This window comes from Chiloscyllium plagiosum, unplaced genomic scaffold (assembly GCF_037043375.1).
Source record: "Chiloscyllium plagiosum isolate Xiang-an unplaced genomic scaffold, Cpla_swu_hap1 HiC_scaffold_37, whole genome shotgun sequence".
NCBI classification, from domain to species: domain Eukaryota; kingdom Metazoa; phylum Chordata; class Chondrichthyes; order Orectolobiformes; family Hemiscylliidae; genus Chiloscyllium; species Chiloscyllium plagiosum.
The window spans coordinates 28,691,323-28,707,952 of NW_028270175.1; the positions used below are offsets into that span (position 1 = coordinate 28,691,323).

Here is a 16,630-nt window from a genome sequence, read left to right on the forward strand (position 1 = left end):
GATCTTTACTGCTCCACAAAGAACATGCCCAAGTTCACCACAGGCCCCACAGCTACTGCTGAGCAGGAACAGGCCCCTCCCTGGTTTCTGTGGCTCAGAGCCAAGTGCAGGTACAAACGGAAGGGCGGGGAGCAGTGTTGGAACCCTGTCAAAGGCGGAATGAGAACGGAAGACCATCTGCTTCCTGGAGCCAGCAACTGGTTTGCATTGCCGACTCCCATTTCATGCTGTGCCCACACCAGTGGAGGTGAACCCATGACTCTGCTTCAGATATTTCATTCATGACAGTAAGGCCAAAAAACTCTCAATGAATCTTTGGCACTCACCGCATGGAAAATAAACACAAATTAAAACCTTTTCACCCATACGCCGGTCAGGTGCTTCTCCTGGATCCAGTGCCTGATGATCGATCTTCGGAAAAGGTTGGGGAGGGTAGTATCTTCAGGAGAAAGTGAGGACTGCAGATGCTGGAGCTCAGAGCCAAGAGTGTGGTGCTGGGAAAGCACAGCAGGTCAGGCAGCATCCGAGGAGCAGGAAAATCGAAGTTTCAGGCATAAGCCCTTCATCGGGAAAAATGCCTGAGCTGCTGTGCTTTTTCAGCACCACACACTCGACTCTAGGTGGTACGTTCAGCCCTTTGTTCATTCTGGCAGCTAAAGGGGGCACAGTGGGTAGTGTCCCTGCCTCTGGGCCAGAAGCTCCAGATTCAAATCCCATATCAGGACTTGATCCTTTTCTTTCTCTCTCCTTTCCTTTTTTTTCCCTCATCTTCCTGATATCATGGAGAGGCTGGTATCGGTGGTGACTGGAGTTGGGACCCCTGGCTTCGGAGGCCCGATGTGTGGACTCCTGGAATTGGCAGTGATGCTGCAGTGATGAAGGAGCAGGGACACTAGGTGGTAGCAGGCCTGGAGGGTTGACCATGCTCAGAGTGGTATCTGGGACTCCGGGTGATAAAGGTGATCTATATTTGAGTACATCCTTCTCACTCTTTTGCACCTTGAAATGACACTGGTGGCCACAGAAAACTTTTCATTGTATCTCCCAAGATAAATGTGACAATAAATCATTCACTCACTCATGATGTCAAGGAGGGTTATGTTCACAACATACAACAAACAGGTCGGATGTCAACCTGTCAATCTTCCAACACGTGCCAGTAGCAGGCAACTGGAGCAGGAGAATTTCCTGGTCAGTCATGTGGAGGAAAGAACATTGGAGACTGCTCTGTTATTATCAAGACTACAATGAAAAAGATGGATATCGCCACAGCAACTTGCCTTCCTTTGGAATGGGGATGAGCTACATAATTATCTGAGTCATCGAGATGTACAGCACGGAAACAGACCCTTCTGTCCAACCCGTCCATGCTGACCAGATATTCCAACCTAACAGTCCCATTTGCCAGCACTTGGTCTACATCCCTCTAAACCTTTCCTATTCACATACCCATCCAGATGCCTCTTAAATGTTGTAATTGTACCAGCCTCCACCACTTCCTCTGGCAGCTCTTTCCATACACGTACCACCCTCTGCGTCAAAACGTTGCCCCTTACGTCCCTTTTATATCTTTCCCCTCTCACCCTAAACCTATGCCGTCTAGTTCTGGACTCCCCCACCCCAGGGAAAAGACTTTGTCTATTTATCCTATCCATGCCCCTCATGATTTTATAAACCTCTATAAGGTCTCCCCTCAGCCTCCGACGGTCCAGGGAAAACAGCCGTAGCCTGTTCAGCCTCTCCTTATAGCTCAAATCCTCCAACCCTGGCAACATCCTTGTAAATCTTTTCTAAACCCTTTCAAGTTTCACAACATCCTTCCTATAGCAGGGAGACCAGAATTGCATACAGCATTTCAGAAATGACCTTGCCAACATCCTGTACAGCAGCAACATCACCTCCCAACTCCTGTACTCAATGCTCTGACCAATAAAGGAAAGATACCAAACACCTTCTTCACTATCCTATCTACCACGTCCAAGGAGCTATGAAATTGCACTCCAAGGTCTCTTTGTTGGGGGCCAGTATGGATCAGATTGGTGTTGAGCAGGGGGTTTTGATCACCATTCTGCCCGGGGTGGTTTTGGGATCCACCTTCGTGCCCGCCCGATGGTGAAGGGGAGAGTCAGGGGACATTCAGGCAGAGAAACTGAGAAAGAAGAAAGGAAGTAGTGGAGCTTGTCTTCAGGAAGGAAGGGGAAACAAAGAAAAAAACAAGCAGGTGGAACTGGCAGGGGTTTGGTAACTAGCGGACAAAAGGAGATAATGCACGAGGTTAGAATTTATTTAATGCAATTCGCAGTGATCTGGAATGTGCTGTCCCAAGGTGGAAACACATTCAAAGGGAACTTCCATATGCACAGATCCCTGAAAGTTGCCACCCAGGTTGATAGGATTGATAAGAAGGTGTGTTAGCTTTTATTGGGAGAGGGATTGAGTTTTGGAACCCTAAGGTCATGTTACAGCTGTTCAAAACTCTGGGGGGTGCTGCCACACATGGGCTATTGCATACAGTTCTGGTCACTGCATTATAGGAAGGATGTGGAAGCATTGGAAAGGGTGCAGAGGAGATTCACCAGGATGTTGCCTGGTATGGAGGGAAGGTCTTATGAGGAGATTGAGAGACTTGAGGCTGTCTTTGTTACAGAGAAGAAGACAGAGAGGTAACTTAATAGAAACATACAAGATGATCAGAGGATTGGATAGTGTGGACAGTGAGAGCCTTTTTCCACAGATGGTAATGGCCAGCATGAGGGGGCATAGCTTTAAATTGAGGGGTGATAGCTATAGGACAGATGTCAGAGGTTGTTTCTTTACTCAGAGAATATTAAGGTCATGGAACTGCCTGCGACAGTTGTAGACACACCAACTTTAAGGGCATTTAAATGGTTATTGGATAGGCATATGGATGAAAATAGAATAGTGTAGGATAGATGGGCTTCAGAGGTCAGTTTAGGTTGGTTAGATTGGTTTCACAGGTCATTGCAACATCAAGGGTTGAAGGGCTTTTCTGTGCTGTAATGTTCTATATTCTCTGAAAGGGGTTGAATATTGTGTATACATAGACAGGATAAATTTACAGGGGGAGTGGGATGAACTGGAAAGCTCTCTTAAAGAGTCAGTACAGGAACAATGGGCAGAGGGGTCTCATTCTGTGCTTTAAGATTTTCTTGCGAGATTTTTGTCTCTTTCTAAGAATCTATCTGCCTATTTATTTGCACCATAATTTAGGCCCAGCTGCAAAACTTTTGATTTGATTTGATTTGATTTATTATTGTCACGTACCTAAGTACAGTGCAAAATTTTGTTGTGTGTGCAGTACAGACAGATCATATCATACAAAGCGCACAAGGGTAATAGAACAGAGGGAGGAATACAGTGTTTCAGCTGCAGAGAAGGTGCACATACAGTGAGGTCAACATTACATTTTAAAATTTCACAGGTCCATTCAGAAGTCTAATAACAGCAGGGAAGAAGCTGTTCTTGAATCTGTTTGTACGTGCAGACAAACCTTTATATCTCCTGCCCAATGGAAGAGGGTGGAAGAGAGTATAAACAGGGTGGGAGGGGTTTTTGATTATGTTGGTTGCTTTCCCGAGGCAGTGGGAAGTATAGATGGAGTCAATGGATGGGAGGCTGGTTTGTGTGACGGACTGGCCTGCGTTCACAACTCTCTGTAGTTTCTTGCAATTGCCCAATCTGAGTGTGCGCTGGCCAGGAGTGGAGTGGAAGGTGACTGGTCTGTGTGACTGGGGCTGCAGCAGAGCTTCAGATGGAATCCAGCCCCAGCTGGTGAGGTGGAAATCCCCTCTCAACGATGGCTGCGTCTGATCTCCCTCAGGATCCTCTCCTATAATGCAGCATCCTGCTGGGAACCATTCAGTACAAGTGACAATTCCATGTTTGTAAACTTGGATTAGTTTGTACACACTGAGACAGTGAGCATTAGCAAGTCACCAGGTGCTGACTAAGTTTCCAATGATTTAAATTCTAGTTACTGTACCCAGACCCCTCAGCCCAGGCTGAGGATTGAACCTGGGACCTTTTAGGACATTTTGTCTCAGTTGATCAATGACAATGAAATCATATTAAACGGACAGAATGGTTTGCTGTGATTCAGCAGCCCAGTTTATACACTGTGGTATGCAGCCTTCGCTCAGTTGGTATTATTCCCTGGCTCTCTGCTGGATGGTCAAGCCCCAGTGCAGGGATTTGAGTGTGCTGGTTCAGGTCATGCCCTAGCGCATTACTCAAGCAGTGCTGCTCTGTTGAGATGATGCCTTTCAGATGAGATAGAAAACATAAACTTCATTTACTGTCAACGTGAAGGCTCCCAAATTGGAAGGCTTCCCTATTTGGAAAATGAGCAGGGGATTAAATCCAAAGTCCTGTCTAATGTTTATCCCTCAAACCGACATCACAAAAGCAGGTTACCTGGTCACGATCACGTTGGTGCCTGTGTGAGTTTATTGTGTGCCTGCTGGCTGATGTCTCCCCAGGGTTACACCTTCAAAACTACACAAATAGCTGTAAAGCAATTTGGGATAACCTGAGCTCGTAAAAGGCATCACGTAAATGCAAATCCTCTCCTTTCTTGTGTAGACTGAACCTTTTGGAGAAAGATTAAAAACGTGGAGGACGTCCTTTCAACTCTGAGACTCCTCGAGACTTGTGGAATGCCGCGAGTGCATTTAATGGATAAAACTCGTTTAGACATATAAGTAGACAAACTGAAAGTAACCCCTCTGGGCTTTAACAGTCTCCCTCTTTCCCATTATAACCACAAGATAAATCCTTACTCAAATTAACCACTTGGAACCAACTGAAAACCAACTTGGACTAAGCCACTGTACTATTCCCCCTCAAACCACTTAGACTTGAACTACTTGGTGATCCTACCCCACCCGCTTTCAATTGCCACTACATCCAAATTAATGTAAAGTTATATATTTTGTCATCTCTTAGCCCCTATACATAAAAAAGTGTATATGCGCTGGTTTCTTCTAAATTAGACAGAAATATAAACACTTTAAAATTTAAATAAATATTATAAGGGAACATCTTATTGAACCATTCCAAAATCTTGTTTTAAGGTCATCACATACATCACTTAAATCCATATTAATCAAACATAAACTTGTGAACATCGTTGTTGCTTGTGTCTCTGAGTACCGTTGTGCTGTGTGCATTGAAGCTGCTGTCTTGGCTGTGCTATCTTATCCGAGCTTTGAATATGAATATTTTTGAACCAAGACTAAAGTTTCCTGGGCAGAGTGATCCCCCATGCTCCTACAGGTTTCAGAGACTGGGTCCACTTACAGTAAACACTTCAACGCTCTGGATACTGACCTCCAGAGTAACCTTCACAAGATAAGCAACTACAAGGAATATAACTTTTCTCCTTTCTATTTCCCTTTATTTCTGTATTTTGTATCAAAGATCTGTATCAAGGTACTTTGACTCGAAGATGGCGCCATATGTGAGGAAGTGAGGATGCCATGATGGCGCCAAATGGGAGAACATTGTAAACTTTTCACAGCACTCCTGTACTTGTGTATTGTGACAATAAAGGACGTTCTAATTCTAATTCCTCCAGACCCGGGGCAAAAAGGCAGTGTTTTCTCCCAAGCCAATTTGCCCAGCATTGAGGTACTAATCACTCGAAGCCAGTCTGCAGGGTGAGGCATGGTGGTGGTATAGGTGACTTCAAACCCCTGAAGCAGCCGCTCAACTCAGAGCTCAGCTACATCAAGAGTCTTCAAGGAGGACTGCTGGACTCTTTAAGTCCCTGAAGTGGTCAAACCAAACTGCCAACTCATGAGACACTGCTGTTTGTGACTGACTGTAAATAAGGGTTAGTGGGGGAAGCACTGATCACACTGAGAGAGCTTTGTGAGGAGGTAAACTTGAGGTGTCAGAGGGAACACCGAAATCTCCAAATAAGCCATCCACTGAACCCTTCAAGAACCTACTGTCCTGCCAATGGCTCTCTCAGAACCCCTCAAACCCAAGGGACTGCCTCGGGGAGGGGGGGGGGTGTGTGTGTGGAAGAAGCTGGGGATGAGAGCTCTGATCTGTTCTCTCCTATGGTTTCAGCTTGAGATATATGTCAGTATCTTACATGTCAGACTGTGATGTGGCAGGGCCAGTGTTGGGCTGGGGCAGACAATGTTAAAAATCTGATGAAGGAGCAGCGCTCCGAAAGCTAGTGCTTCCACATAAACCCATTAGACTGTAACCTGGTGTTGTGTGATTTTTAACTATGTTGGACAGTGATTCCTCACTATTGCATTCAGGCAGCTCAGAGCCTGCGAATGTGCCCAGTAGAGAGCAGCACAACCCTGCCTTCAAATCTGCAATTCGCAAGAAGAGCTAGTATCAGAGGTGTCAACTCCTGGTGTTTCCTTGATGGCTGCAGGTTAATGGACCCAGAGTCCAGCTGTTGGAAGTCTTTCCCATCTCTTTGTTCTCCTCTGAATCAATCTGTCCATCATCACAACATAAAACCAGCATCCCACCCAATCCTATCTCGATTGCCACCCAGTGGGTTAGGTTAAAATTGCTCCCTCTAAGTGCTGACAGCAGAGCCGAGTGTACATCTTGGAAGTGGTCACTGGTCAGGAACCAGATTGGGAAACCTGAGTAGATGTGCAGGTAAGGGTCAGTGACAGAGAGGCAGAAACACATAGTTGGGTTCAATGAACCATATACAAAATCACACAGGCTGATGTGAAGGATGTGACAGATAGAGTTCCAGGGTCATTTTGGCTACTTACAATTTGAATGTGATGTTAAACTGAGGTCCCACCTGTCCTTCCAGAGTGATATAACATATCCCATGGCACTGTGTTGGAGAAGAGCAAAAGAGCTCTCCCCTGTATCCAGGTCAATCTCGCATTCAAAGCAGGTTAGCTGGTCGTGATCCCAGTGCAGCTTGTGGTAGTGTGTGCAAACTCACTACCTCATTCCCTATATCACAGCAATGACAGCACCCTAGAAAGACTGCAGTGACTGTAAAGTACATCAGGGCACTGTGATGTTGCAAAAGGTGCTATACACATGGAAGTTTTTCATTTCTGTACAACTATAGCAATTATCTGCAGGCACAGACTGGGTAGCTGTGCTGTTGGTTTCCTGACAAATCGAAAGCTCACCACAGTATGACAGAATAGTTATCTGGTCAGAACTGGCTCTCCCAATGAGTATCATGTCTGGCTCAAGCTCTCTGTTCATAATAACTTCTATTTGGACAATCATTGAATGACCTCTTGGGAATGCTTTGATTCTCTGACCACAACACCATGTCTCGGAGTTCAATGATAATCAGTTTTCTCTTGCTTACACACCCTGATTTTTTTTTGAAGTTCAATGCAGGAATTGCCAGTTTCTGATCTTTGACCCATATTCTCTTGTATATGCCTGATTCATCAGGAAAGATTGTGAAAGACAACAGCTATGAAGGTGCATTTAAAGAAATATCCAGGGGAGGAAGCGTTGAGGGGAGGATGTGGGGTGCAGTTCATGCCCCAGAGAAGATGCCATACTGTGAAGCCAGACTCTTGGCACTAGCTGATAGCAAAGGGGAAACTGGGAAAGAGAGGGCAGGAGACAATGATAAAATGAGACAGGCAAGGGAGAGGGAGGTGTGCAGGAAGCCGCACACACACACGTAACATTGAGTTGCTCTCATAATCCCCCCAGTGGCAACATCAGGCAAAACCAGCCAACATCTTGCTGTGTCAGGTTCATTGAGCACAGGGCATGGAAGGTGGTTTGGTGAGTTGGGCGCCGGGGTCATGAGGCGGTGGAGGGGAACATCATGAACACTGACTCACTCACCTGTGGGTGGAGGTACCGGTTTTACAAGCGAGGCCAGCTGTTCTCAATTCCGACACATGTTGGGCAGAGACTTCCTTTTTCATTCTATTAATTTTTTTTTTAAAAATGCGTGCTCTCTGCAACAGTGTTGCAATAACTCCCAGGCAGTCACAATACCCTGCTGCAGGTGATTGCATGGCTCGCTTGTCTTGGGGAAAGTCCGTGTTAACGTCTCGCCGGCGCCAGTTGAACGAACAGGAGGGGCACCTATTCAAGAACTGAGGGCGATAGCTCCTAAACTGACAATGGGTAATACAGGGCAGACCAGGCACAGGCACCGAGTCGGTACCTTGCCTGAGGGAACCATTTGAGATGCTTATTCTTGAAAATAAAAATAAAAATTCTCAAATCGCTCCTTGGCTTCACCCATCCCTATCTCTCCCATCTCTCCCAACTTCTGGGAATAGATCAATTCTGCCCTCTTGATTACCCCCAAATTCAAACATTTCACCACTGACGGCTGTTCCCTTCAAGTTCCGCTCCTTCCCATCCCTCCAGCCTTAGGACTTAAAGACGCTCATCAATACCTACCTCTTTGACCAATATTTTTAGTCATCTGTCCTCAAACATCACACGGTGGGGAGCTTGGGATTTTTTTTAAGGTATATAAATGCAAGTTGTTGTTGTACAGTGTGTACAGCATTTAAAGGGGCAGTGACACTGGAACCTGGGTGCAAATACACGAGGCAGATTACCGTGCAGTTTGTATGTGGGATTGCTGTGAAAAGTGAATGAGTGTGCTGTCCCAGGTATGAAGATGTTGCTTCTTTAATTAAAGGCACAGATTGCAAATTGCTGGAAGTGGTGTTTTTTTTTCCCTGAAAGAAGAGTTGCCCTACATATATTTAAACCAGAAACGATTTGCAAATCCATCTTGCTCCGTAAAGAACGCTTGTTCCGACAAATGTGCCCTCAGACGAGTAATCCTCAGTGGTCGCTGCACTGTACAGATGCTGCAAGAGCTGGGTACGGGCGAAGACAGAGTTGGAGAGAGAGAGAGAGAGAGAGACAGCAGCCTGCAGTTTTGGTGCAGAGGTTGGCTTGTTGCAGGCTGACTCTAGGGGGAGGGTGAGAGAGAGAGAGAGAGGGAGGGAGGGAGGGAGGGGGCGGTGTGGGCTGAGGGATCGCCTCCATACAGTAGTACCGAGCGGATCAGCTCCCACCCGACACTTAAGAGTCGTCAATCAGGATTAATGGACCCGCTGTATAAAAACTCACCGCGGCTTCTCGAACACACACACAAACGCTTCCAGCTCTTTTATTTATATGGATGTCTCTGTGGCTCATTGCCCTGCGACCATTAACCTTTGGTTGATCCTGGACAGAGAACAGAAGAAAGAAATAAAATGTTGAAAAGAAAAGCCGGTGGCTTTTAGAAAGAACAAGTGAAATTGACTGAACAGCAGACAGTGAAATTGACACGCACTTTAAAAGGGGCACAGGGGAAAAAAAACTTTTTTTTGCTAACTTGCAAGAGGACCGGTTGCAGTTCCCCTTTTTTCTCTCTCTCCTATGTGTTTGTGTGTCGTTGTTTTAGAATGAACACTGAGATGGACTGGAGGAGCCTGGCTTCCCTCCTGCTTTTCCCCGTGCAGATGGTTTTCTACGTGGTGAAAGCCGCCGTGTCGCTACTGCTGCCGGTCAGGCTGAGGGAGCTGAGCCGGGACACGGTGCTCATTACCGGGGGAGGCAGGGGAATCGGCCGCCACCTGGCCCTGGAGTTCGCCAAGCAAGGGGCGAGGAAGGTGAGTGTGAGTCTCTGTGTGAGTGTGTGTCTAGTGAGTGTATGTATATGTTTGTGTCTGTGAGTGTGTCTGAGTGAGTGTGTATATGTGTGTTTGTGTGTCTGGGTGAGTATGCGTTTGTGTGTTAGTGTGTCTGGGTGAGTGTATGTATATGTGTGTTAGTGTGTCTGGGTGAGTTATGTATAAGTGTGTCTGGGTGAGTATGCGTTTGTGTGTTAGTGTGTCTGGGTGAGTGTATGTATATGTGTGTCTGGGTGAGTATGTATATGTGTGTTAGTGTGAGTATGTATTTGTGTGTTTGTGTGTCTGAGTGAGTGTATGTACTTGTGTTTGTGTATGTATGTGTGTTTGTTTGTGTATGTATATATGTGTTTGTATGTATATGTGTTTGTGCGTCTGGGTGAGTGTGTGTATGTGTGTCTGGGTGAGTGTATGTATATGTGTGTTTGTGTGTCTGGGTGAGTGTGTGTATGTGTGTCTGGGTAAGTGTATGTATATGTGTGTGTTTGTGTCTGTGTGTATGTAAATGTATGTGTGTCTGTGTGTGTATGTGTGTGTGTATGTATGTGTGTATATTGTGAGAGTCTGTGTGTGTGTTTGTGTGTGTCCCTTTCTGAAATGGCACGGAATAGTTCTTAAATGTTATGAATCCAATTCGTGCAGAGAGAGAGGGAGGCAGCACTGAGTAGCAGGACGTTAGTGCAGATGCTGGAGTCAGTTCTGAAAACAAAAATAAAATTCTGGAAGTCATGTCAGCTCTGATGAGGAGTCATTCGGATTCCGAATGTTAGGTTGCTCTTTCTCCACGGATGCTGCCTGACCCACTGTGATTTCCAGCATTGTTTTGCTTACAGACAACAGGAGGTGATGGGGGCTGGGGGGTAGGAGGGGGGTAGGAGGGGGACTTTTACAGATTAGAACCAGTCCTGCACAAATGTGTGTATGCCCTTCAAAAAGGTGTTTTAGGAAACAACATGTGTCTTTTTAAAATTCCCCGAGTAAGGGGTTAGAGCAATGGGGGTGATTTTCATATTCAGCCCCCAATCCTCCCTCCCCCCCGATTGTGGGTTATGAAGAGATTAAAAACCTACAGATGGAAAGTGAGGCGGTGGATTTTTAAAAATATATTCATAATAATATCTTTGGATACATTGTTACAGACGCAGTTCTGTTCTGTACAGTAGCACATCACGGAAACAAACATTGGAGTTTGACTCTATCCCAAAACCAAAGAGTTCTTGTATAAATTCAATACTATATTTACATACATTTCAGGTAGCAGGAGACGGCGAATTGTGTGACTGGAAGAGTTTGTAGGCAGTTGTATTGAGAGTGGGAGGGTTGCAGTTCTAGTTGATAATCTGTGCTGCTGTTAGAATGTAGCCCCGAGGGAGCTGCTATTCCGGACACCCACCCTGCTAACAGGCGCGTCGCTAATGCTTTTAGAGAGAGGCAGAGGGAAATCTGGGAATATTTTATTGCAGGGAACGTGTGCAGATTTCTCCTCGTATTTAGCAGTGAGACTAGTGCAGTGTGTATTGTGATAGAGAGAGTCCCCTGATGTGTCACTAGCAGCAGCCTGTAGCTGTAGTTAGCTCACCACCCCCTCGGAGCGCACAATGTTGAATTATTTAAATACGCTGGTGAGTGTTTCTTCCCGAACCAATGATATTAATTGCATCGCCGTTTGAGGGGAAGGGAACCCACGCTTTATCCCTGTGGCTCTGAACGGAGTCTGCAGCCAGTTCAGCAGATTGATATTTCCAGTGTAATGCAGCGTCTGGGGTTAAAGGAATGCAGATTACAGTGTTGTCCACTGCTGCCAAGTCACCCCCTCAGCCCCTGTCGAAGGGAGAGATTGGGGGTGGACATTGGGTCACTGGGTCAGATCAGATTAGACTTGGTGTACTTACACTCCTCCCTGCCACCAGACTTCCGTATCGCCTGTCAACTCTTGCTGTTCACTCTGCAAGCCCAGGCCAGCAGAAAGATGTCCCTTTTTGGGGCAAGAGACGAGAAACCAATAATCCTCTCCAGTCGCATTTGACACTGGAGCTGTTTGATAGGACACCCCCCTCCCCCCTTCCGAGCTTGATCTAATCTGTACCTTGAATTCTTACTTACCATGATACTGCCAATACCCTAACAAAAAAAATGTCATCTTCTGGTATGATGAAAGACTTAATAACAATCCAGGTTTCTTCAATATATCATTTCAGTTGCATGACACTGTAATCTTTTGCTATAAATTATTTTGTTTTATGGTCTTAATCTCCAAACAACTGATGAAGGAGCAGCGCTCCGAAAGCTAGTGCTTCCAAATAAACCTGTTGGACTATAACCTGGTGTTGTGTGATTTTTAACTTTTGAAGGATATCTCCATAAGTGACCTTGCCGCCCCCCAGCTATTATTCTGGATTCCCACATCAGACGAAATAGGTTATTTATCTCTTTAAACCCAGTCGGATTATTATCCAATGATATATTATTCAGTGTACCATATGCTGGGAGAGCTCTTGTGGTGCAGTGGTACTCTCCCTACTGCTGGGCTAGGAGATTTGAGTTCAAATCCCGCCTACACCAGAGATGTGTCATAACATGCCTGAAAGGGTTGACTTAAAATGTCTATTCTGTGATGGAGGATCCAGCCGCGTCTAAGGTTTCTATAAAAATAATCCTAACAGGAAGAAAGCAAAGATTGTAACGTAAGGCATTATGCACTGCTTAGGGCGCCCCCCGAAATATGTGTTACAGTACGAGTGCCAGTTGAAGAAATATCTCATCTCGTGTTGCAATTATCTATGAAGTGAGCGTGCATTTTCCCATTCAGCCTGGGTACTACCTGGTGCTGAAAGGGTTAAACGCCATTCCCGATCATGGAGCATTCCACTTGGATGAGATACTGGAGGGGTGCTTGCCAGCTCGAACTCTCTCCCCAAAGACCAAAAAGTGGACCTCGCTCAGTTTCCAGAGATAATTAGTTCCCCTCTATCCAGTCACCTGTCCTGCAATAATGTCCTCCAATAGATGGTCCTTAAAAAAAGGTCAAACCCAAGCTCAGGCAGATGTAAAAGATCCCAAGTCGCTTCTGAAGAAGAACATGTGAAATATTCCCAGTATTTTAGTCAGTATTTACCCCCTCGTAAATATCTCAGAAACAGATTATCACATTGCTGCTTGTGGGCTCTTGCTGTGCATGAGTCCGCTGCCCCGATGCAACATTGTATGAGTCCTCTACACTTCAATAGTACTTGGGCTGGCAGTGAAATTCTCCGAGACGTTGTGGTTCTGAAAAAAATGCTGTATAAATGCAAGCTTGTATAATATGACTTGATTTCACAATTGAAAACAAATGTTGAAATTATTTGAAGCGTTTGCCTCATAGAATCTCCCAGGAGTGATTTGCATGTTGGTGTCTTAACATAGAGGACTTGTAACCTCTTAAAAATCACACAACACCCGGTTATAGTCCAACAGGTTTAATTGGAAGCACTAGCTTTCGGAGCGACGCTCCTTCCTTAGGTGCTTCCAATTAAACCTGTTGGACTATAACCTGGTGTTGTGTGATTTTTAACTTTGTACACCCCAGTCCAACACCGGCATCTCCGAATTTTAACCTCTGGTTTGTTGTAATTGAGCTGAATTGCCATTCTAATGGTGGATCGCATCCCTGAAGCATATAGGAACTGGAGGTGTACAGTAGCTACTGCGCTTCTCAAAAGTAGCAACATAGTTTGCAACATTTGACGTCAAACAACAACTCACATCTTACCTATTTAGCTCCAAGGTGTCTTTTGCCCGTTTGCATGCAGTTTGTACTGACTTGTTGCCAGGGCACAAGTCCCTTTGAACCAGCCCGTCCTGGCTGGACAGTGAGCAGTTGTTTACATCAACATCCCAGGAACAGGTGGGTTTTGACCCCAGAATTTCTGACCCAAAGGTAGTGGCACTACCACTACATCATTAGGATAGTGTGTACTAGAGGGTTAATTGGGCAGAACTTGGATATTCTCTGATGCCTCCCCCAGTGCAATAGCTTATTAATACTGTCTGGACTGGACAATTTGGAATGAATGTGTTCAGTACCCATGGACCCTGACCTATAATACAAGGGGCAGTCTGTATTATCCCCACCACAGGAAGAGGCCAGATAGCATTCCTATCCTTCCCTCCCCTGGCATCAGATGTAAAGACAGTGGGAACAGGAATGCTGAGCTCACAAGCTGGTCTGTTATTCCTATCCCAGGGCCATTTTGGTGTGTGGCTCACTATCCCATTTGCACCCATTTTGGCATCGCTTAAAGCCAGCATTTTCCAGGTTTTGGTTACCAGTATCACCCACATGCTGGATTATGCCATAATCCCTCAGCAACAGAACGTAGTGAAACTGACTGAATGGGGTAAGCCTTGTAGCTGAGGTTGATACTAATGACTGGGACTTGTTGACTTGTGGTAGCTAAGATTTTATAAACACTACTGTTCTCATGTGGGGCAGCCAACATCATTGGTTGAGGCAGTAGGTTAACAATGCCACATGCACCGCTGAGATGTACACAACAGGAGTTTGCATGTTCTCCCCTTCTCTGAGTGGGTTTCCTCTGGTGCTCCGGTTTCCTCCCACAGACCAGAGATGTGCAGGTTGAGCGGGGTGGCCATGCTAAATTGCCCTGTGGTGTCCAGTAATGTGCAGGTCAGGTGAGTTAGGTATGGGGTGTGCAGGGTTACAGGTATGGGGTGGATCTGGGTGGGATGCTCTTTGTGGACTTGATGGGCTGAATGGCCTGCTTCCACACTGTAGGGATTCTGTGATCACAATGTAACTTGTTCAGTCCATGATAGCAATGTGTAGTACATCTGCTTTTTGCAAGGACAGTGCTGCTTCTCATTAACGTGGAGGTGCTGGCGTTGGGTGGACAAAGTTAAAAATCACACGACACCAGGTTATAGTCCAACAGGTTTATTTGGAAGCACAAGCTTTCAGAGAGCTGGTCCTGCTCCGAAAGCTAGTGCTTCCCAATAAACCTGTTGGACTATAACCTGGTGTTGTGTCCTTCTCATTAAGACCCAACAGTGGCTTATCCTGTGCCATTACTAATTTCTTCCTTGGATTGATTGATTGTTTCTCTATTACAGTGCCCCACTACAGGCTAACTATTTCTAAATGTTATTATAAGATTAGAAAAGGTAAAGATGAGACAGTAGAGTAGTGGTAATGTCCATGATCTACTAAACTCACAGTCCAAGCTAAATCTGAGGCTTTAGATTCTACCATGGTAAAAAACACTGCAGATGCTGGAATTCAAAGTAGACAGTCTCAAACAGTCCTTCCAGGTGAGACAGAGATCCACCTTCCTCTCCTCCAACCTAGTTTACTGCATCAGGTGCTCCCGATGTGGTCTTCTCTACATCGGGGAGACCAAACGTAAACTTAGGGAACAGCTGACCAAGTGTCTCAGCCAGGCCCGGAGGGGCCGACCAGACCTCCCAGTCACTGCCCATTTCAATTCCCCCAACCACTCCCTTTCAGACATGACCATTCTTGGCCTCCTCCATTGCCTCCTCCATTGCTACCTGTCTTCACCTATTCCCACCTCACCCCCCCTGCCCCCCCCCGCTACCCCCTTTATCTGCAGCTCCCTCCCACACCCACCCCCAGTCCTGAAGAAGGGTTACACCTGGAACATCGACTTCTGCACCCCCTACCTGGCTTGCTGTGTTCTTCCAGCCTCCTGCCTGTCTACTTTAGATGCTACCATGGCAACTGGGAGAATAAGGCAATTTAAGTGAGGAGAAAGGAGTGTTCTTGGCATCAGTGGTTGATACTACAACATAAGACAGAATGATTCTAAATTGCTTTGAGCCTCTGGATTTACTTGAATCATTCCATTGGGTACAATTGAGCAGAAGGAAATTGATCAGGGCTCTCGCATGTGATGGTTAATCCAGTGACTCGTAATGTAAAGCATGGATATCAGACATGGCTGGTGTGTATTTGGTGATTGCTTATAGCTAACTAATTAGAAGGCTTCTATGATGGACAGACAATCTCACACAGGGCACCTCACACCTTCAATGCATTATTTGAGCCAACATGGCACTTATTGTTAAAGTTCACTTGAGAAGGAAGTTCTGGGATTTACATATGAAAGCACTGAAACCCACATGCCCATTCTAAAAGACTTAACACACAATCCAGGTCTTTTTCAATATATAATTACAGTTACATCACACTGTAAACCTTTTAGCTATAAATTCTGTGTCCTACAATCTTATACTCCATAACCACCTGATGAAGGCGCTCCAAAAGCTAGTGCTTCCATATAAACCTGTTGGACTCTAACCTGGTGTTGCGTGATTTTTAACTTTCTATGAGGGAACCAGTGCTGATACTAGATTTGAGGTAGAGCTGCAGAAGTTGGCTGGTATTACTGCAAGTGAACATCTTCATGTAGTCATTGCATTCAAGCCTTGTGGAGTATTTTAAATTTCGTTGAGGAGTTTGGGGTTGTTGTTGGTATCTGTGTAGGGACAAAAGTGTTTGTTTTGGTCATGGGTTTGTGAGATCATTTGGAGTAAAGTGAAGACCTGCAAGTGATATGAAGTTAATAATTTGGGACTGGACTTTTATGCTTTCAGCCTTCTCTGCAGCACTCAGTAAATACAGGAACCCCCTCTGCAGCTTCTTGGCTTTTAAGAATTTTCCTCGCTGGTTGCACATGGATACCACTGACAAGGCCAGCATTTAGATTAGATTCCCTACAGTGTGGAAACAGGCTCTTCGGCCCAACAGATCCACACCAACCCTCCGAAGAGTAACCCACCCAAACCCCTTTTCCATCTGACTAATGCACCTAATTGACAATTTAAGCATGGCTAATTACTGCACATCTTTGGACTGTGGGAGGAAACCAGAGCACTTGGAGGAAACCCACGCAGACACGGGGAGAATGTGCAAACGCCACACAGATAGTCACCCAAGGTTGGGATCGAACCCAGGACCCTGGTGC

General features: G+C 45.7%; 2 protein-coding genes across 3 annotated transcripts in view; one reads left to right on the forward strand and one right to left on the reverse strand.

Annotated features, from left to right (window-relative positions):
• aadacl4 (arylacetamide deacetylase like 4) overlaps positions 1–11,766 on the reverse strand; it is a 27,565-nt gene extending 15,799 nt beyond the window's left edge. Inside the window, exons 1-2 of one of the 2 annotated variants that reach the window (XM_087980544.1) lie at positions 11,748–11,766; positions 9,097–9,195 (exon numbers count right to left, since the gene is read on the reverse strand). In XM_087980544.1, coding sequence (XP_087836670.1) covers positions 9,097–9,195; positions 11,748–11,750 — 102 coding nt within the window. In that variant the 5' untranslated portion in view covers positions 11,751–11,766. Of the gene's footprint in view, positions 1–9,096; positions 9,196–10,891; positions 11,029–11,747 lie in introns of those variants that run through there. The other variant, XM_087980545.1, reaches the window with a different exon arrangement.
• Positions 9,041–16,630, forward strand: part of dhrs3b (dehydrogenase/reductase (SDR family) member 3b) — a 21,725-nt gene continuing 14,135 nt past the window's right edge. Inside the window, exon 1 of the mRNA XM_043675646.2 lies at positions 9,041–9,623. Coding sequence (XP_043531581.1) covers positions 9,417–9,623 — 207 coding nt within the window. The 5' untranslated portion in view covers positions 9,041–9,416. The remainder of the gene's footprint in view (positions 9,624–16,630) is intronic.